We start from the raw sequence: 22,906 nt of genomic DNA, 5'->3' as shown, positions 1-22,906 counted from the left end.
GTTCTGCAAATATGTTGGTTAATCTGACACAATACCGCTCTGTGTCTGTAACCACAGGTTTCTATATATCAAAAGACCCGTTTTTTTAAGATTGATGTTAATTAAAATGCATTTTGCAGATGTAAAAACAGTGGTTCAACATTGCTATCGAAGATTGCATCCAAGATGGCCGCCATAAATTATAAGAAGCTTCAACTGTGCCGACATATAGGTAATAACTATTCAATGCAATTTATCGTTTAAGGACATTGTTGTTCAATATATGGGTCAAAATTCAGGGTTATTTTCGTTTTATTATTTAACTTATTCCCGATTAGGTTTGGGTTTTCCATAGTTATATTAAGTAGAGGTCAATCCCAAAAACGAGGCTGCTCGTCCTATGTACAGAACGACCCGTTGGTGCATCACGACATTCAACCGGGAATTTACGATCTCCGCCTTGTTCATTTGAATCGAAATTAATTTGCGATTTTGTTTGTTCAAAGGCTTTTGCTTTTGTTAGATTTGATTTACAAATGGGGAATTTCAGTGCTTTTTTTTGGAAAAATCAGTGTCCTTCGCGTACACGTACCGACTACGACGAAGAATTTTAAACATAATTTCACAGAAATGCTCCTAATAGGTGACCCTGTATCAAATTACTTCACCTCATGTTGATTCGTTAAAAAAACATGGTTGCCTGGGGCTGGGGCTAGTTTTCATTATGTATTATAGTTTCACATGCTGTGTTTGGGTCGGAGGCGTCAAGTATGTTGTCAAATTAATACCTTTATAACCCTTTGTTCAACCAGGTGAGCGGTGTAGGGACATCTTGGCCCACTTGTTTCAAAATATCAATGAATGAGAAAGACACATTCACATTTGAATAAAATTTATTTTTTGCAAAGTTATTGTTTTAAATTTGACTCCACTTAAGTTACAAAACAACAAATATCACATGGAATTGCCATGCGCTATATGGTAGCAGTGTGATAACAATATCACATAGATAATCTATGCAATTCAAGTGTAACAGAAATATCACATAGATAATCTATGTTAATACAGTGTAACAGGAATATCACATAGATAATCTATGCAATTCAAGTGTAACAGATATATCACATAGATAATCTATGTTATTACAGTGTAACCGGAATATCACATAGATAACCTATGTTATTACAGTGTAACAGAAATATCACATAGATAACCTATGTTAATACAGTGTAACAGGAATATCACATAGATAATCTATGAACTTCAAGTGTAACAGAAATATCACATAGATAACCTATGTTATTACAGTGTAACAGAAATATCACATAGATAATCTATGTTAATACAGTGTAACAGGAATATCACATAGATAACCTATGTTATTACAGTGTAACAGAAATATCACATAGATAATCTATGTAATTACAGTCTAGCAAGTAAATCACATAGCTAAGCCATGTAAGTATATTGTGATAGAAATATCACATAGATCATCAATGTCATAAGAAAGTGATAACAATATCACAAAGAAGATCTATATGATTTCCATGTGATAGAAATCCACAAAGATAGCCTATGCAATGTGATAGAAAATATCACAAATATAATCAACCTAATAACAATGTGACGGAATAACACATAGAGTTTCTATTAATGTGATAGAAGCCTTATACAGACAGCTGTGTGATAGAGATATCACATACATTTGACTGATATAATAACTAACACTGATTGACAGATATCACATACATTTAACTGATGTGATATCTAACACTTATTTCCTATGTGATACAGATACCACATACCTTTAACTGGTGTAATATCTAACACTTATTTGCCATGTGATACATATATCACATACATTTAACTGATGTGATATCTTACACTGATTTGCCATGTCATACATATACCACATACCTTTAACTGGTGTAATATCTAACACTTATTTGCTATGTGATACATATATCACATAAATTTAACTGATGTGATATCTTACACTGATTTGCCATGTGATACATATATCACATACATTTAACTGATGTGATATCTAACACTGATTTGCTATGTGATACATATATCACATACATTTAACTGATGTGATATCTTACACTGATTTGCCATGTACATAGTAGGGTCAAATACCATATTTCAATTTTGCAAGTCCTTGGTTTTGGCCATCTTTGAGGGGTTTAAATTCTTGACTACATTTTATCATCTCAAAGCAAGGATAAATTGTATAATTTGCTTAATTTTAAATTCAGGAAAATCTCCAAAAAAAATAAAAAAATTGCAAAATTTTAACAACAAACTACAACATTCTTGGTCAGTTAAAGTACATACACATGTGTACATTTATCATAAAAGATATTTTCATTTTCAGCTTGTGTTAATAAAACGTGACAATTGCTGGCCTTTGAAACTGTGAAGAACAAACACAACTGTTGCAGTAAATTGGTTTTGCGTTGTCGATTTTTCAATAAATAAACCTTGGACCAGGATAAACAATTAACAGTTATACTATGAATTTTACGAAGTGTTCTGATTTCCAAAGAACGAAACGTTGAGTATGAGAAAATGCACTCAATTTTCAAACAGTGAAAATAGCAATTTGAAAGGAGTGTTAAACAAGTCACTTTTGCAGAAACAGAACTATCAGGAAATGTCATCCAGTATAGTATCTTATATGAAATAGATTGTATGAACACAATCTTACCAAATTCCATTGATCTTGCACCAAACTTGTGACCTCTCAGAGAGTGTTAACAATGTATTTTCTTTGATTTGACGCAGTTACCCACATGACCAAGAATCAAACTTTAACAGTTTTATGAGACAAACATTCTACTTTTTAACAAATTTTTCGAAATCATATGACCCAGAATCTAATTGGACATATATATTGTAGAGATGACACCATCTGGCCAAGTTCCAATGATTATGAAGAAAATTTGCTGACTCACAAAGGTTTTTTGACATCCATAATTCTTAAAAAGCTTATCCTGCAAGTAAGTTAAAATGCTTATCATATAAGTAAAGTAAAAAAGCTTGATAATTTAAGTAAGCTTTAAAGCTTATCCTTCTAGCAGGCTAAAGAGGCTTATCCTAGTAAGCTTAAAAAATATATCCTTCTAGAAAAGTAAAAAGCTTATCGTTCTAATAAGCCTTTTATTTAAAGAAAATGCATAATAATTATACTTTGTAGTATATGACATTTTCAGATATTTTCTGAACAGTAAAACTTTGTTTCAACGATAAAAAAAACATGTTTAGTATTAAAAAGTGGGTTAAAGTTTAATCTTAAAACCATGAATATTAATTCCACATGGATTATCAAATATATATCTAAGATAAATGATTTTATATCCAGTTCCAAAAGCTATAATTCTTTTTGGAACAAATAAATAAACAGGATGTACATGGCAAATTCAGTGTAATGAATTTGGAAATATTAAAAGATAAATATTGTTTATTCGCTATCAAGAGAAAAACTTCAAACCTTAATAAGTTAAAAAGTTGATAGCAGAGGTCAAAATAAGAATGTGTTTACAAGCCCTGGTAAATAATATTCCCGGCTTGCATAAATTCTAGATTTCATATGCATGTTTATGTTAATGCCAAGACTTATGTGTAAGAAATCTGGATTGTTCATTAAGAAGTATAAATTTGATGACTGTGATAGTAATTTGTAAATACTTATAAATATTCAAAAGTATGGAATACTTAAACTATGTTTGCGGAAAATTTGTTTAGCATGTCGTCAAATTTATTTTTGAAAGGCTGGAAGCAGAAATACTCTTAAGTGACAATAAATATAGAAACAAAGAGAGCATTTTTGTTCCCCACCACCCTAAAAATTCCAACAATAAAACTTAATACAAAAGCTTCAGGCACAAAAGTATAAAATTTAAAATGACTATAACAATAAATTGTAAGTATAAATTTTATGTGTGAATGGATTTTTATCTTCAAAAAATAACATGATATAAATAATGAGAATGATGTACATGTATATATTTACAAAACGATTTCTCTTCAGTCAAAATTCCTAAAAACACTCAAGGTAACTTAATACAATTGAGTCCCTTACAAACAGACAGGTTTCATTTGAACGTGAAACGTTTACCACTGCTGGATTGATCACAACTTTGTTGAAGTTAACTAAATTGTTGATTAATGATTTCGTTGTTATCTTGTATGTTGTTAAACTCAATAATTTAAAATACCATTGTGAAAAGTGGCACAGAATGGGGGCCTTTCTCATATCATGTGACAATTTTTGATAATAAATTTAAATGTTAAATGTGAACTATTTTATGATGTGTCCATTTTTATATAAATAAAACAACTACACCTGAAACACCTGTCTCATATATTGTTAAGAATTATACTGCACGGATCATAAATGTCTCCCTTTAACTTCCAGATGTTTTGAAAGTTAACAACAATGAGGTTAACAACATTGTTAACTTTAACAAAGGTCTGAACAATTAGCCCATAATGTGTTCTCTTCTAACCCTTTGTAACAACTTCATGTAATTCATTCAATTCAAGCACTCAAAATGGACATTTTACTGACTAAAAATATTTGACAATATTGTATGTTGTACATAAATCATTTACTTAATATAATGTATGCATATTCAGTTCATTCTTTTAACACAAAGATGTAACAATATATAACAATCAACACCTACAAAAATGATAATACTTAACCGCCAAAACCATAAGAAAGTTGTTATTATTACGTAAAAAAACTGTCACAACATGGCCAATGTTTTCCCCCTAAAAATGGCAGTTATTTTAACAAGCAAATGACAGACTTTAATAACAGGAATAAACAAGCTAGCACTAGTTAAACAATAACCAACAGTAACAGTTACACATGTAAGACCACTGTTGTTTTTATTTTTTGTTTCACTGATTTTTCCCGGAAGTGTTGGGCTGCCTCATTTGTTATTTCACTTTGTTGGAGCAGAAAAAAGGAAATGTTTTTCATGATAATAAATACTTTAAAATAATCAAATACAGTTTGGTTATTTTATGTTGTTAAACTCAATTATTTAGAATACCATTTTCAAAAGTGGCACAGAAGGGGGCCTTTCTCATATCATGCGACAATTTTTGATAATAAATCAAATTTAAATGTTGCTATTGTAGAAGACTTCAAAACCTTGCATAGTTTCACATGCAGACTTGCAAATATTAAAACAAACGCAACATTCTTTAAGTAACGTATCATGTGACTAAGTGCACAGATGCAAGTAAAGTGGGAATTTAAAATATTTTGAGTTGATTTCTAGTTTTTATTTTTTCTGTATGTTGTGCAATATAAGATTCAGATCAGTGAAACAAACAATTAATGAACAGTGATCTTATTATCAGTGTCTGAAAACAGTAACAATATATACTCAAAACAGCACTTTTCATGAATCTCAATAACTAAATAGCCATATAAATGAATAAAATCTTATTCAAGTAAATATATAAATATATAAGAATATGTCTCTTTTGCCAGAAATAGCACAATTTTTTCCAGACTCGTATATATTCTATATATATGTCTCTGATGTAAAGTTAATACATATTTAGAAAAAAACACAAATAATTTTTAACCGGTATATGACAAATATATGTATGATAGAGTTGTAAACAATCATTTTGCTTATTTATACAAGAAGTTCATTTTATTTAGCTATCTGCCATTAGTTTATTGTATATTTGTATATGTATATGAAGAACTACCTACAACGTAAATTGTGAGTTGGTTAAAATTTTTGACAACTACTTATTCATTCAAATTTATTCATTTAAAATATAAGACATTTTTTACTTATATCAATTTGAACACTATCAAAACTATTATTATTTGTAAATAAACAATTAAGAAAATATTGGTACATATTTTAATATCTTAGTACATATTTTCTGTTTCATAAAATAATGCAACAATTGTTTCAAATGCTTTTCCTTAAAAAGCTAGAAAAACATTTTTCTTCAAAACTTTTCAAATAATCTATACAAAATTGAACATTGCTATAGGAAAATGCTTACTAAAGTCTATAATCTATACAAAACAAATAACACCGGACAGGTAATACTGAGCACTGAAAGGCACTACCAGACAAAGGACAGGCAAACATTACATTTCTAATCGATTAGCTAGTCATATTTCGATTTCTTATCAATTAGTTGGTCATATTTCGATTTCTTATCGAATAGCTGGACATATTTCATTTTTTTCCCATTAGCTGGTATCATTTTGATTTCTTATCAATTAGCTGGTCACATTTCCATTTCTTATCGATAAGAGTATTAAGCTGGGGGAATTTCGATTTTTATCGATTACAGTTTTAAGCAGGCAAACTTGATTTCTACACAAAAAGAGATTTAGAAGAAGGCAAGTTTCTAATTGATTAGTTTATTAATTATGCCATCGAAATTTCAATTTTCTATCTATTCAAAGTATTGATAAGTGTATTACAGCAAAGAGTTGATTTCTTACCGGTAAGTGTATAAAGCAGTCAGAATCTTTTTTTAAATTTATCGACTTATCAAAAGGAAGTTACCATCTTGTGTATGACAAGTTTGTTGTTCTTTTCTCTTGTAAACATGTACTATAAATGTTTGCATGAAATACATCAAATTATTTTATCGTCGCTATTCCAGCAAGCTGTTCATTATATATTTTATATACTGAAAACAATAATAACACCAAAACTGCTCTAATACTAACACAATAGATGGAACAGTGTCTACAAACAATCAGTGCATTACTGTATTTTTACATAAAATTAACAATCTTGTAGCATAAAGATAACTCATTACACATTGTTAAATACGAGCTATCAACCACACAGGGGATAAACTTTACAAGTCATACACCCATTGCAAAACTGACCAGCTCTTAAACAAAGAAATCTAAACATCATGAAAACACAGTTCCAATACCATTTAAGCAGTTTGATCTCACCGAGTCTCAAGTCGATTTATCCTCAGAGTAGTTCAGCTCCTCACCACACAAGAGCTGGTGCTTGTTTCAATACAGATATTAGTCATAAGGTGAAATCTTCACAGTGTCAAAAATTTGGTCGTTATTGTCCCATTGTCTAATTTCAATACCTGATAAATATATATCTATGATATAATTAACATTGTGGAGTTATTAAGTTTGAAAGCAATAAAAAGTGTCCATCAAAAGTTGACATAATCATTTTGTATTTCATCACAATTATTCTAGTACAAACATATTTTACACAGAATTTGATATGAACAGTGTAGAATCAGTTCTGTGACTAGAAAAAATTAAATAGAACAACTCACTTTTTTACCTTTTGAACACAATTTTGTTAACACAACTCTCAAAGGTTTTCAAATTAGATATTGAAATGAAAAAATTCTTAATATTGATTTAAACTCAGGCCATGTCAAATTGATTCTAAGTTTAGTGTCTGCAGTGAGGTTCAAATTGAAAACCCTACCTACCCACCCGGCTGAAAAAAACACAATCTTTTTGATATAAAAATAAAATACTATTCTTTCCTAGATAGCAGACCACCAAAAATATTCATACAAATAGCATAATAAGGGTTCATTTCACTGTCTATACATCTAGAAATTTTAACTACTCTCTGTATATGATAATATTTCTTGACTCAGATATTTTTTGTTCTAAATATTAAGTTTCAGAAAATAAAACTTCTTGGCCTAATTTTGATTTTGATTATGGTTGGTTTGTTTATTCTGAACACTGAAAACCTACCAACCTGATGATGCTGAACTTATAATCAATATTTCATGGCCTTATGTGGGATAAAAATCAAGAAGAAAAAACTTGTATGAAAAAAAGGTACTAGACTTATTTCTTACATCCATAAATAGGGTTTTAGCCAGGTTTTAAAATGGGAAGGTTGCTACAGAAAAAGGGACAGGGTGCTGAGTGACAAAAGGGCACATTGTATCGTGCAGAGAATAATTAAAGCATTATGATTTTCACAAAGGAAATGTTAGAAATTTGAAGTAATATTAGCTTTCAATTACCAAATATGTAGTTTGTTTAAATTTATAAACATATTTCAATTTTTTAAAAAAAGAAAAAAAGAAACAAAAATATTATCTTAAGCATTTCATTCTTTGAAGGCAGGAGGGTGCACATTCTGATCTCCATGAGGCCAGAAAATTGCTTCCAAAACAGGACAGGCTGCAGCAACCTCCCATTACCCTCTATCTAAAACCCTACATAAAAAATACATTAAAATATTTAAAATAGGGACTCCATCCCAACAAAAATCCATATTGGTCCCAATGAGTAAGAATTTTGAACACCATAGTCAGTTATTGACGAAAACCAAACAATTGTAATTGTTTCCCTTGAAGTATTTTGAAGGTTAGAGTCATCTAAAACAATGACTTTTATAATCGTAGACTGAAAAATATTGTACCATAATATTTTAGCATTATTGAAATAACTAGAGCTATCACTGAAGGTAATTAATACCCCCGAACGCCGCCCTGATATAAAATTGCAGTCAACTATTTGGAAAGCCAACCTATAAATGACAACTTTATTTTATGGACTATCGTCAGTTATTCATTTTTTGATTATACTTTTAATAGTTAGAAAAAAGGCTTTAAACAATATCAGTGATGCTAATACTGAGATGTTAATACTGATATATTTGATGTTCTAAAGAACAGAATATACGATTGCCTATGACCATCTATAAACAAGAAAAAAGTATTAAAGGCCATAACTCTGTAATTAGCTAAAATAGAGTTATGGTTCTTGTGCACTGCACTTCCTCTCATTGTGCTTTACCATTGTATGAAGTTTCAATAAATTCCATCTAGTAGTTTGCAAGTTAATGTCTGGAATAAATGACAGCAAAAAACAAAACAAATAAAGGGCAATAACTCAGTAATTAGCTAAAGTAGAGTTTTGGTTCTTGAACACTGCACTTCCTCTCATTGTGCTTGACCAATCTATGAAGTTCCAATGAATTCCATCCAGTACTTTTCAAGTTATACTCCGGACAAAAAAAGTAGCAAAGGGCAATAACTCAGTAATAAGCAAGAATAGAGTTATGGTTATTGTACACTGCACTTCCTCTCATTATGCTCTACCATTGTATGAAGTTTAATCCAATTCCATTCGGTAGTTTTTAAGTTATGCTCTGGACAAGGCAAATTGCAATGGACCGACCAACAAACCGACCGACCGACCACAGGGTGACTCCAATATACCCCCTTCAAACTTCGTTTGTCCGGGGTATAATAATGCTAAATTCATTTATACATTTAAAGCTGCTTTTTCACAGCTTGACAGTGTTGATATTTTGTATAATTTTTGTCTCAGAACCAGCTGATTTTGGTATCAATGCCTTCATTTCAGTCATATAAGATAACTCATGGTGGAACAGATCTGAAATGTTTCGAAAAAAGCCGAAAATTTCAATTTTCAATTAAGGGTTAGTTATGTATGCATCAATTTTTTTTTAATTTTAATATGAAAAACTGCAATCTGATCTTTTTTTCAGCAGTCTTGAATCACTGGTTCCAGACACTTATGCAAAAAATGCCTAATTTCAAAGACACACAATAAAAAAGCTGTCAAAACGGTCCATCTGTGAATGCAGATTTAGTCATAATTTTCGAGGTTATTACAGTCATATTAACCCTGTTTTTGTGAAAAATCATAAAACAAATGTTAGTTAATAAATAGGTAAGCTGTATTATTGAAAAGGTAAGCTGTAGTTTCTGGGTCTCTAATATAGAAAAATGTCCCATTTACAATCAACTACTTATAAGTCCAAACACGCTGAAATAAGTCAGTTATAACCATATTTCTTAATGAAGCATAATACATTTCTGAATACATAGAAATTACCATACAAAATTCCGGCCAAATCTAGATGTTGAAAGAAGTTAAAATATATTAATAATACCATAAAAATTCCTCTCCTAATTGGACTAATATCTCAATGTTAAGCTGTTTAGATCATGATAAACTGTAGTCTGTTATAAATTTGCGAGGTCTTTATTTTGTGATTTTATTTTGTTTGGGCTTACAGTATTTTACAAGGCTTAATATTTGCAATGCCATCATTTAAAAAAAAGGGAAACAACTATTAATTTAACATTTTGAAAGGTTTTTAATTTTGCGACATTATCGATTTTCCAAAAATCATGAAATTAAACCTACTCAAAATCGACACACATTACTGTATTCAGATATTTTCCTAGCAATGCTAGCAGTTGTCAAAATTATAGTCATGAGTATTTAAGGGAAAAACATTAAAGATAAAAATCAAATTCAACTATATCTGAATGATATGCATACTTTATTTGCAAATCAAAAATGTTCTGGATTAAATGAATACAATTTTGAAGAAGTCTAATGCTTTTTATAGCTACATTTGTATTTCTGAGAACATTATTTAAAAAATCCATCCTGTAGTGATTTTTAGTCTATTATCAGATACTGAAGTTGTTGTTGTTGCTACTGCTGTTACTGTTGCTTCTGTAAATGCAGCTTTTGCTAAATAACAATAAAATTGATGCTTATATTATTTTTTTTCAATTTTGCTTAAATATTGTTTATCTCTATTTATGATATATTTAAACAGTTGGAAAAAATAATGACATATTCCAGTTCATAAAATCAAATTTTCAGCATTAATTTCAAATAAGAATAAACATTGTTGAATTTCATTCAAAACAAATTTGATAAAACATGAAAATAAAGAAAGAAATGTTTTATAAGAAAAACAATGAAAAATTTGTAAAGTGAAGATAACCGTTTTTCTGAACACATCCATTTGGAAAAAATCTTTCCTATAAATTTTAGACCAAATACAATTGTAGATGAATGAAATGAGAATTACACAGTAAAACTCGACAAGGCAAACAAGATGATCTCAACAATTATGTATATGTAAAATAACTGATTAATACAAATACAAATGCATGATGATAATTTTTTAAAATCTAAAAATAATGAATTTAATGGAATAAATTTGTGTAAAAACAATGAAATAAAAATGACCTTTGGAATTTTTTTGTGATAAATATAAACAAATAAATAAAAAATGATTATAATATAAGATGCAAAATTATTTTCACTAAAACAAAAGCTAAATTTAAAGCTAATGGTCGACATATTTTAGTATGTCAAAAAATGTAAAATGGACAGCACGAAAGTATTAAATAAATATCTGTAAGGTGCACCAATTCATTAAAAAATAATCCAAATGTTGCGATTATAATTAATTTGAATATCACACGCTTCAAGTGCACAGTATTTATCAACAACCTAAGAAAATAAAAATCTCAATTTCAAAATATGCTTGCTAAACAATGATTAAAAAAGAATTTAAATGTTACGATTAGAATTAAGTTGAATATTGAATAATATAAACGCTTCAAGCGCACAGAATTTATTAATGAACTACAAAATGAAAATCTTCAATTGTAAAATGTGCTTATTAAAATCCTTCAAAATACACTGCATTTCATTTTCCTGTCACTTTTCCACAAAAAGACACAAAATGTTCCAACAATTAACAACTGTTTATTTTTCAACTGTTTATTTTTCAACTGTTTATTTTTTAATGACAACCCTGTCATCTTTTTACTTTAGAAGTAATAAAAAAAACCTAAAAAATCTAACAAAAGAACTTGAAACATGTCCAGTTCAAAACAAAATTCTTAACAAAAAATATTTTTCTAACAATTATTAACATGTACTACTATTTTCCGTTTTTTCGACCAGGGAGCACTTTTCAAGGGACTCGGGTGTTATGGGTAGCGTGGATGACTGATCCTCCCGTTGCCCCAATTCCGAAGCATCTTCAGCTATCGAATCAGTGCGGGAGAGTATATCATCATGCGACTCAAAACTTTCGAAGCTTGTCGAAGAAATGTTCCGCATCTGTCGGAAATGCTGAGCAGATAAAAATTTCTTCCCTATTTCCATTTTACTTTCAAATGACCTTGACTGTGATATCACTTGACCCTTCGTCTTAAATTGGGGCGTGGGATCTTGTTCGAAAACGCCACTTTCAGCACTTGGTGAGGACCACATCTTTGATTTGGTCATTGTGAACTCCATTTCTGAACTGTCCATGCTTGCTAGGGAACGACTTTTTAACCTTGAAGATGATTGAGACCCACATTCCAAATCAAAGCTATCTCCTGACGAGACGGAGAACGTTCTACTAGATAACTCTTGACTCGAGGTCGTATCCGTGCTACTTAAACTGCTCTTTCGCAACTCGTGACTTTCGCGTTCGGGCACACTTAAGTATTTACCACGTTTTGCAGATCGTTTGTTGTGCGTTCTCATATGCCGTGTAATCATATCTCGTCTACAAGCAGCATATGGACACTGTGGGCAGCGATATGGTTTCTCACCCGTGTGAGTCCTTTTATGTGTGTTAAGATGGTCACTTCTACTGAACACCTGACCACAGTCTGAACATTCGTATGGTTTGAGCCCCGTATGGAGTCGCATATGCCGGGTCAACATATCACTACGAGAGAAAGATCTATTGCACACTTTGCAGTAATGTATCTTGTTATCACCTGATCGTACCGTTTCTGTAGGTAAATGTTTGGCCATGTGTTTCGCTAGATTGTCATAGGATGGGAACACCTGCCCGCATACGGGGCACAGATAGGCTTCCGCGTCTGACATGGCCCGCCTTTGTTCCACTGACAACATGCTTGCTGAATCAAAGCTCCGGGAATGACCATGCAAATGTGGATGAACGTGGGTTTGTTGGTTTGGATAGAATGCCCGTGGAGATACTGCCAGGCGAGTCACCTCCGAGGCAGACTGTGACATTAAACTTCTTGGTGGAAATGTGAAATGCAACCCGGGCGAAATCGGGCTTCCGAACTCTGGATCAGAATGTACATGTATATGAGCTCCTTCAAATGGACTAGGAAAGTTGAACTGAAAGATGCGGTCTCCCTCCGGAACAGAACACAGCGGTGACTGGGGGTTAGTGTTGATCGGGGGCTGGAGGTGAGGGGATCGTGCAAATACCCCGGGAGAGCTGGCCTGTAGCAGCGAAACAGACGGGCTTAGCAGGTCCGGGTCGCTGTGTGCATGGTGGCCTATAAATGCAAAAAGAAAATTAATATAAAAATAAAGTACTGTTTATACCTGTTAATGTTCACTGTGTATCTTTTTAAATTGAGGACGAGAGTAGTCTAGTTGAATAGATGTCTACCTTTTACTCAAGCGATTCTGGGTTCAAGCCTCATCAGGGCTACAATCTTTGGCATCTAAAAATAGATGCTAATTGTAGACTCATAAAGCATGGTCAAGCTTAGGTTAAAAAAAATGGTTTAGTTCGGTTTACATTCTTTTTAAACACAGGTAGGGTAGGACTGGTAAGACTTCTTTTTTTTTAAATATTAGGCTTGTTGTTATTGTCATCAATGATGAATGGTATTATGTAATCTTCTGTATAACGCTTTAAAGGTTTTAAACTACATAATTATTAAAACACACACTTAAAAAAAAATATTTTTTTTTTTTTTTTTTTTTTTTTTTTTAACCCTAACAACACTATAAAAATGGTAGGGTTAGCGCCTATTTTGTAGATATATAGAGTCAGATCACCCAAACCATATGCATTTTTTTAGGCCTAAGCTTTCCATTTCTATTTGGGTACTAATTATTTTAAAAAATAAGCATAGTAAACTATATTTTGGATAATGAATTTCACAACGAAACCTGAAACGCTTTGGATATTTCGAGAAAATTCATTAATTACTAGATTTAGCCTGGAACAGACACAAGCTTATTCTAAATTTATCACAATCAATCAAAAATAAATAGGTGTAATCTAATTTTAAATAAATATCAATTCTTTGTACGAATTTGTATTATAAATATAAAATGTCATCTTTAAGAAATACAACTTTGTCCTAAAGGTCCCCGTGGATTAATAAATCTTGCATTTTGCGACATCTCTTGTTGCAACTAGCAAACTGTTAGATAATTACAAAAAATATTGATATATAGCAGAAAAGTCAGGCTATATTATCACTTCATTTTTACTGTTTTGTGGTAATGTTGGTAAAGATTAAAAATGTATCATATAAATATATTTTTTCTGTCAATTAACAATCATTTTATAGAAAACAGACTAATATTAGATCATAGCAGAAAATTAGGTTTGAAAAGACTAGGAGAAAGTTATGTATTAAACTTTCTAAATTGATGAAGTCTAAGTGGCAATATTAACAGCAAACATCAACACTATTGGTTTTATAGTTGAAAAAAGGGAAATAACTTGACAATAATTTAAGTCAAAGTAATGGACCTTGCTAAACATACAAGTGCATATATTATCAAATATTGTCTTTGGAAACATGTGTATCAAGTTTCATTTGAATGTCTTGAATGTTATTTTCAAGGTTAATGTTTAAGTTCAAGGCCGTCTCAGAAAGCAAGTTTAACAAGTTTAAATAATTTGAATATCTTTAAAAAAAAATTCAGCATCTGAACCAAGTTTCATTTGAATGTCTTGAACTTTTTTTCAAGGTTTAAGTTCAAGGCTGTCTCTGGAAACATGTGAACCAAGTTTCATTTGAATGTCTTGAACTTTTTTTCAAGGTTTAAGTTCAAGGCTGTCTCTGGAAGCATGTGAACCAAGTTTCATTTGAATGTCTTGAATATTTGTTCAAGGTTAATGTTTAAGTTCAAGGCTGCATGTTTCAGAAAGCATGTGTACCAAGTTTAATTTGAATGTCTTGAACTTTATTTCAAGGCTAATGTTTAAGTTCAAAGATGTCTCTGGAATCATGTGTACCAAGTTTCATTTGAATGTCTTGAATATTTTTTCAAAGTTAATGTTCTAAGAACAAAGTTGTCTCTGGAAGCATATGTACCAAGTTTCATGTATTGTACTGAATTTTTTTTTTTTTTTTTTTTTTCGTACAAGTTTGTCTCTGGAAGCGTACCAAGTTTCATTTGAATGTCCTGAATATATTTTTTTCAAATTTTTATGTTTTTCGTACAAGGTTGTCTCTGGAAGCATATGTACCAAGTTTCATTTGAATGTCCTGAATATATTTTTTTCAAATTTATATGTTTTTTGTACAAGTTTGTCTCTGGAAGCATATGTACCAAGTTTCACTTGAATGTCCTGAATATATTTTTTTCAAATTTATATGTTTTTCGTACCAGGTTGTCTCTGGAAGCATATGTACCAAGTTTATTTGAATGTCTTGAATTTTTTTTCAAAAATAATATTTTAAGTTTAAGGCTGTATCTGGAAGGATATGTTCTAAATTTCATATGAATATTTGAATGGTCTTTCAAGGTTAAATTTCAAGGTTCAAGTTTTTAACTAAAACAATGCATTCATCATCGATGACACCATCAATGCTATCCCAATGCACTGACCTTTCTTCGTAAAACAGACAACGTAAAAATGACATAATTTTTTACCATTATCATTCATACAGAAGCCTTTGACAGATGACCAATTCTTACGAATAATTAATTTCATCTCAAAAAAACTATAAATATATAAGAAGTTGACAAGTTAGAAACCTCTGTAATATTTCCTGGAAGAGACTAAGGAAATCAGTCAATATTACTTCACATGTTTATAAGTGTGCAAATTTTCCTACCAAAAGCAGGCCAATTTTTACTTTCGTTGATAATACAAAAAGAATAAGCTGACCTGCTTAAAGATCCTTATTTGATTTAAGGACAAAACAGGGAGACGATTTTATACCTAGGAGTGATTTAAACAATGCTGTATTAATGTTGTTAATATCTCCTAAAAAACAAATCACTCCTTAAATTGAGACAGTTGCCTGGAAATTAAAGTATCCTTTTTTTTATGCCTTTTTTACCATTATTTTTTACAATTAAATAAATTATCATGTATTGCTTTTTCTTGTAATTACCTAGGTGAGATCTCGCAGCCAGTCCATGGGGACTTAGCCCCGGCCTCCCGCGCTGTTGATGTTTTGGAGGCGACTCCACCGATATCTTGGGGCCCGTCACCTGCAACCCGTCCGGCTGGGACTCTGTGGATAACCCTTGGGACAGGTCCAGTGGTTGTTGGTCCGGGGAATGTGACGACCGCGGAGATGTTTTAATTACGGATTCCATAGCGACGTCATTGTCCTCGCTGGTCTCTGAACTCCCTCTAGTGGTGAATATAGGTCTTAAATAAGTATTACCATCCTTTTCTCTGCTGTTCTCATTTTCGGTGCTGTCGAAAACTTCACTCGATGAACGAAATGAATCAGATCTTTCTTGTGATAGATGTTCTTGAGATGTATCAGTTGACGAAGATGAGAACCGACTACGTAAACTTTGTAAATACCTAGCATGTAAATGTTTTTTAAAGTTACCAGGATGTACATGACGTCTGTGCACGCCCTCAGGGACCTCAAATGTCTCAGAAAAATCTTCTGCTTTACATTCCACTACTTCACCTGTTTCACTAGTTATCACAATATTTGCACAGTATTCAGGGAATGTGGGGCCGGACCCAGTATCTGATGAGCCTGACGAACTCTGCTTGTTAAGCTCGTACCCAATCTCTGACGCTTCTTTCTTGACCTGCGTCTTAATAACTGGTGTCGGGGTCGAAAGTTTGTACCGTTCTTTGCTATATGGGGAAACAGCTCGCATTGCTTCCTTCCTGAAAGGAGACGGTTCCCGACTGCTGGGACCAGGGGAATCTTCAGACCCGCTTGAGAAACCCCGCCCTGCCCGGAAACTCTCCCTAGCTGGATCAAGATACCGAGATCTATACTGCGTTGAGAGACCAGACTCATTTGATATGATATTAATTGTTGGCTTAAATCTTTGAATTTCTGGGCTTAAACAACCATGGTACTGTTTATTTAATGACTCAGCACTTCTAGTACTCTCAGGTTGTCTGCCCCGGAAATGTAAAGGTAGGAATTTCTGATCTTCTTTTGAAGAGTTTCTTTCAATTGCACTAGGAGTTGTTCTTATAACAGTGACATGATGATTATGTTGACCAAAATGAGAATGTGAATCAATGTTATAGTGGGATAACACACGTTTTTCCTCCTCAGCGGATACTGTTATACTTCGGGGTGAATGTTTTCCAGGCGAATCTGACCTCAATGGGTCTTCAACATCGATAGCAATTTGTTTCCGTAGCACTTGTTTTCGTCGCGGCTCTTCCCCAGAGTTTGAATGTTTCATTGCAAATATACTCGCTTCTAGCCTATCTTCGTTACCATTGAAACTGTGGCGTCTTCTGGTGTCCATGTTAATAGGAATTTCTAGAACGTTACCAGCAAATGTTTCAGGCATTTGTAATTTTGATTTCTTTGAATTTTGATCCTCTTTATCTGGAGACATTGGCTCGGTTATCCGAATATCGCTACCTTGATCAATATCGTGATCGATACTTTTATATCTTGGTAAAGTGCTTTCAAAGCTGTGTGCGGTATTAGTAAAGAACTGTTTCGCATGCTCTTGACCTGGCCCTTGTTTACTCCCATCATTCCCTAAGGCACTTTCGAAACTTCTCGCTGATGGGATGAACTTGCTAGTAACACTTAAGGTGTTCCCATATTCACTACGCGAACGTATCACTCCCTCACTGACGGCCTGCGACAGCTGGTTTTCTCCAAATCCTGAGGCCGATAAATTCTCGATTGACCTCGATAAGGAAACACTAATTGAACACACTGCCGCCGATTCCATGCCAGGCTCTTCTATTTGACCCCCGCTGTATCCCTGCGCGCCGCCATGACCCGGACCCCCCATCATGCTTCCTTGGGGCTGGGTTTGAGCCCGATTGACCTCAAGGACATCCGGGGTGACCCCTATTTTCGTTCCAGGTCCATCCTCGAGTCGACGCATGTCATCAGAGAAATGTTGGTCTCATTGTCTGTAAGTAGAAAAATTAAATGATTTGCAGATGTATAACCATTAAGTTTTACTGTAGATTATATGCAAGGATAGATGATCAAATGTTGGAAAAGATAATATGATACGATAAATAAAACGTTAGTATAGATAATATGCTAGGATATATAATACACTAGGATATATATAAAAAGCAATCCCACGCTAGCGCTTCATATAAGCTACCTTCATAAATGTTTGATGACCCCCACCCACCCCCATTCCAATAAACTGATTTCCTTTGAAAACCCTGTTAAAAAAAATTTCATTGCCAACATAAAATATGAGAATAATTCCCTTTATACCACAAATCTCTGCGACCAATACTGGCATGCTTCCTTTGATCATAACAACATTGTATACAAATGAATATTACTATTTTTTTAAGAATACTAACTAATTATATTCACTAATACAGTTATATTCACTAACTTGTATTATTCATTCTGACCACAAACATTCTTAAATCCATCCCAAATATATGCCTAAATCACTTGACGTTATAATCATAAGAAACAATATATATATATGAACCATATATCATATCACTGTATCACATGTATGTAGACATTTCGCTCACTTCAAGAAAACCAAGCTATGTTTACACATCTCGTCCTTCAACCATAATTTCTATTTATGATAATGATTAATTAGACCAGTGTTATAAATAATTAGGTCCACATGAAATGTACGTAAACTCAGTCAAGAGTGACACATCATATCATACACCCACAAAACATTAATGCGGTTCTTGGGTCTTGATTTTTTAGGGAAATAGCAAGCAATTAAAACTCATTCATTGAGCTTTAACAAACAATCTTAAAATTGTACCAGTAACCAATTGTCTAAAACTGGTTAAGTGTCTGGTTTGGTTAAAGATTGCCAAAATATTAAGTGATTGGTCAATATTTATACGAAAATTAATATTATCCAATAATATCATTTAAATGTCAATCTATCCTAAAGATAGCCTGTGGTTTGGTTAAAGATTGCCAAAATATTAAGTGATTGGTCAATATTTATACGAAAATTAAAATTATCCAATAATATCATTTAAATGTCAAACTAGCCTTAAGATAGCCTGTGGACAACTTATCCAAGTATAGTTCAATACAATTGGCTACAGTGAAATAATACAATATAATAATAAAATCACCAAGATTGTTTATCTTGGGACGAAGATCAATGAGCTTAAAAACAAATTCAGACTTTGGCGTGAGAAAGTGTTGATTATGAGCTTATTTTTGACATGAGACAGGGACGCCTCCAGGAATTATTGTTAGGGGGTGCAACTTTGGACATGCACCTTTCTCCCAAAACTGAAATGATATGGTTTTTAAATTTGGTCAGGGGTGACCCCCCCCCCCCCCCCCGCCACCCCAACCCCATTTTTTGAAGAATTTTTATCTGCAGCATTGTTGCATTCCAATCTATTCTATTAATACTTTTACTCAAATATTCACATATAAAATCACTTGTGCACTAGTGTAAGCTGACACCAGGCTAATTAAGTGCCACTCTAAAGCTCATTTAAATATCCAAGGCGCACTTAAACATTCTGCATAAAACAAACATCTTCTCACAGAAAACATCTCAAAGAATAATGACTGCTGTTTTAATTTCTGACTTCCAAGTCACAACAAATTTCCAATAAAAATATTTATAGAACAAAACAAAACACAAAGGCGTTGTAGGGTGAATGCAAATGCTCATCCATATTTTTTTCTCAGAGGCAATAAATGGATATAACTTAAGAAATATTAAAGCTAGAGTTATGGGCCTTGCAGTAAATGTACTTATTGCTTCTGGCAACATATATGCACAACAATGATGCCAATGCAACAAAACCACCAAGGGTATTACAAAATATCAACTTTTTTCCTATAAGGAACAAAAAGTCTAGCTTTGAAAAACAGACAAGCAAACTTCGGAAAGCTGGATTTGCTAGCTTTGAAAAAAGGACAAGCTAACTTAGAAAAACTGGTTGTGCTTGCTTTGAAATACAGACAAGCTAACTTTGAAAAACTGGATGTGCTTGAGTTCGAAAAAACATATGAACTAGCTTTGAAAAAAAGACAACCTAACTTCAGAAAGATGGATGCGCTAACTTTGAAAAACCAGATAAGCTAACTTCAAAAACCAGATGTGCTAGCTTTGAAAAACCAGATAAGCTAGCTTGGAAAAAAAAGATGTGTTAGCTGTGAAAAACCAGATAAGCCAGCTTCGATAAAACAGATGTGCTAGCTTCGATAAGCTAAAAAATTGGCTAGCCTTGAAAAACAGACGTGTTAACTTCGAAAAACCGGTTTGTGCTAGCTTTAACCAGAGAAGCTAACTTTGAAAAGCGGACAATGTAACACAAAAGACGATTAAGCTATGTGAGGCTGCCATGACAGACAATTAACGGAAATGTTGAGTATTATAGAAGTAATTCATCATGACACCTTGAGCATAAAAAAAGACATCTATCTTACCATTATGCAGGAAAATCATGAATTTTAATTCATGACTAAATGTTTATAATTCAGTTATTTGAAAAACTGAGAGTTAATTGCGATCCATTATTTTAGTGTGTCGATCATCCTGTAGCCAATCAGGTGTAATTTACACATCCTCATGTAAGTGTATAAATGTTATAGTTCAAGCATTAGTAATTTAACAAAATTATTCCAATGGGATTCAATAAGGGTTAATTTTCCATCAATCATAAAATACAAAAACATGCTACTGGTACAGTTTCATTTCAAATTAAAATGACAAAATGTTAAGTTTAAATATTTTAAAACTGCACTCCCATAGATGGACAGTTTTGACATTTTCTTAGTTTTGTCTCGAAATAAGCTAATTTTGGTATCAATGCCTTCAATTCAGTCATATAGGATTACTCTGGCACAATATAACAGATCTGAATTGTTGAAAAAAGTGCCGAAAAATTAATTTTTCTTAAAATATTAGAAAAAAAAGTATTGCTTTCAGCCATAAGACATTTTCAAAGTTACTATGAAAACTGAGATATTCTCTTCTATCAGCAGTCTTAAATCACTGGTTCAAGACATTTTCGCAAAAATCTGCTCATTCCAAGACATTGTCAAAAGAAACAATCTGTGAGACTGCAGCTTCAAGAAACAAATTCATAAAATTGCTCTGTAGTCATAGTAATAATTTTTTTTTTTAATGAAACAATATTTATTTAAGGGAGTTTTGTTTCATTACCTCCCTTTCTTAAATATGTTTCATTACCTCCATTTTCTAAATTTTGTTTCATTACCTCCCTTTTCTAAATTTTGTTTCATTACCTCCCTTTCCTAAATATTGTTTCATTACCTCCCTTTTCTAAATTTTGTTTAATTACCTCCCTTTCCTAATTATTGTTTCATTACCTCCCTTAAATTTTTTTGTTCATTACCTCCCTTAAATAATTCTTTTATTATCTCCCTTTATTGCATCATATCATAATAATAGCGTCATTATGGTGTTATTCAAAAATGTAATTCATGCAAAAAATACAATAAATAAATCAATATAAATTAGACATAGAGAATTATAATCGTGAGATTAATATCGAAAATTCACTTACACATCTTAAATGTGCATCCTAACAGTAGGTGGTGTCCCTAATTTATGGCCCTGACATGACAATATGTGATATACTTCTTTTTGAACTGAATTAATTTCCTATGATTAACCATATAATTGCAAGTCATAGTTGATGAATTACGATGTAAGAATGATCCAAGCGTACTTCTGTGGTCATCATAGCTTCAATGGAATAAATTTGCAAAATTGAATTATTAAAACATGATCCACTCCCACTCTTATGCACACAGTTAAGCATTTAAATAATTAAAAAAGATGCATCAGATCATACCAAAGTCATTCATTAAATTGGATCACGTTCAACCAGTAAATCATATAAAAGCTTTACACAAGTAATTAAGTTCCAATGGTTTTTTTTTATTATAATTAGTAAATCCAAGTACAGCATGAGAATTAAGGTCATACAGCATGAAAATTATTAAAAAAGCCAGAGTTATGTCCCTTCCTTCACCTTATAACTCGTAATGATGCTGGTATTCATCATTATGTGTACTAATTTCATGACAACATGTTGAATAGCATCTGAGTTTTTGTATGACAATGCCATCAACGCCTCATAAGAAGACAACGCAAAGCCTATAACGATGACTTTTTCTTACAAATCCTCAGACAAGATAAAAAATGACATTTAAAATGTTGAATCTGTGTAAATGCTAAATACTTTCCCTTGTTCTTAAAAGGCTTGAAAACACAACATCACATGTAAAAGTCTTCGCCCCCTTATAAAGAACCTATATTGATGGTCTGAATTGGACTCCAGTTGTTAATGAAACATGATCATAAAGTTCTACAACAATGACTCGCAGTTGTGCCAGCTATAATTCTGCAAATCAATGGCAAACTGCACGTGCCACTTATACAGTATGGCTCGGGCTCAGTGACCCCCTTGTAAACTGTAGGTGTATCAACTATTTGGGCTCGGTGACCCCCTAGTAAAATGTAGGTGTATAAACTATTTGGGCTCAGTGAACCCGGGCCTCTAGTAAACTGTAGGTGTATAAACTATTTGGGCTCGGTGACCCGGCCTCTAGTAAACTGTAGGTGCATAAACTATTTGGGCTCGGTGACCCGGGCCTCTAGTAAACTGTAGGTGTATAAACTATTTGGGCTCGGTGACCCGGCCTCTAGTAAACTGTAGGTGTATAAACTATTTGGGCTCGGTGACCCGGCCTCTAGTAAACTGTAGGTGTATAAACTATTTGGGCTCGGTGACCCGGGCCTCTAGTAAACTGTAGGTGTATATACTATTTGGGCTCGGTGACCCGGGCCTCTAGTAAACTGTAGGTGTATAAACTATTTGGGCTCGGTGACCCGGGCCTCTAGTAAACTGTAGGTGTATAAACTATTTGGGCTCGGTGACCCGGGCCTCTAGTAAACTGTAGGTGTATATACTATTTGGGCTCGGTG

General features: G+C 32.6%; 1 protein-coding gene across 2 annotated transcripts in view; it reads right to left on the bottom strand.

Annotated features, from left to right (window-relative positions):
- Window positions 1–854: 854 nt before the first annotated feature.
- LOC128240268 (uncharacterized) overlaps window positions 855–22,906 on the bottom strand; it is a 71,084-nt gene continuing 49,032 nt past the window's right edge. For both annotated transcript variants that reach the window (XM_052956828.1, XM_052956829.1), the window contains exons 3-4: window positions 15,910–17,885; window positions 855–13,095 (exon numbers count right to left, since the gene is read on the bottom strand). In XM_052956828.1, the coding sequence (XP_052812788.1) occupies window positions 11,711–13,095; window positions 15,910–17,857 (3,333 nt within the window). In that variant the 5' untranslated portion in view covers window positions 17,858–17,885 and the 3' untranslated portion in view covers window positions 855–11,710. The remainder of the gene's footprint in view (window positions 13,096–15,909; window positions 17,886–22,906) is intronic.

Source organism: Mya arenaria, chromosome 7, assembly GCF_026914265.1.
Source record: "Mya arenaria isolate MELC-2E11 chromosome 7, ASM2691426v1".
Classification (NCBI taxonomy): domain Eukaryota; kingdom Metazoa; phylum Mollusca; class Bivalvia; order Myida; family Myidae; genus Mya; species Mya arenaria.
Note: the sequence above shows the minus strand (reverse complement) of the source record. Positions and strands in the feature narration are given on the sequence as shown.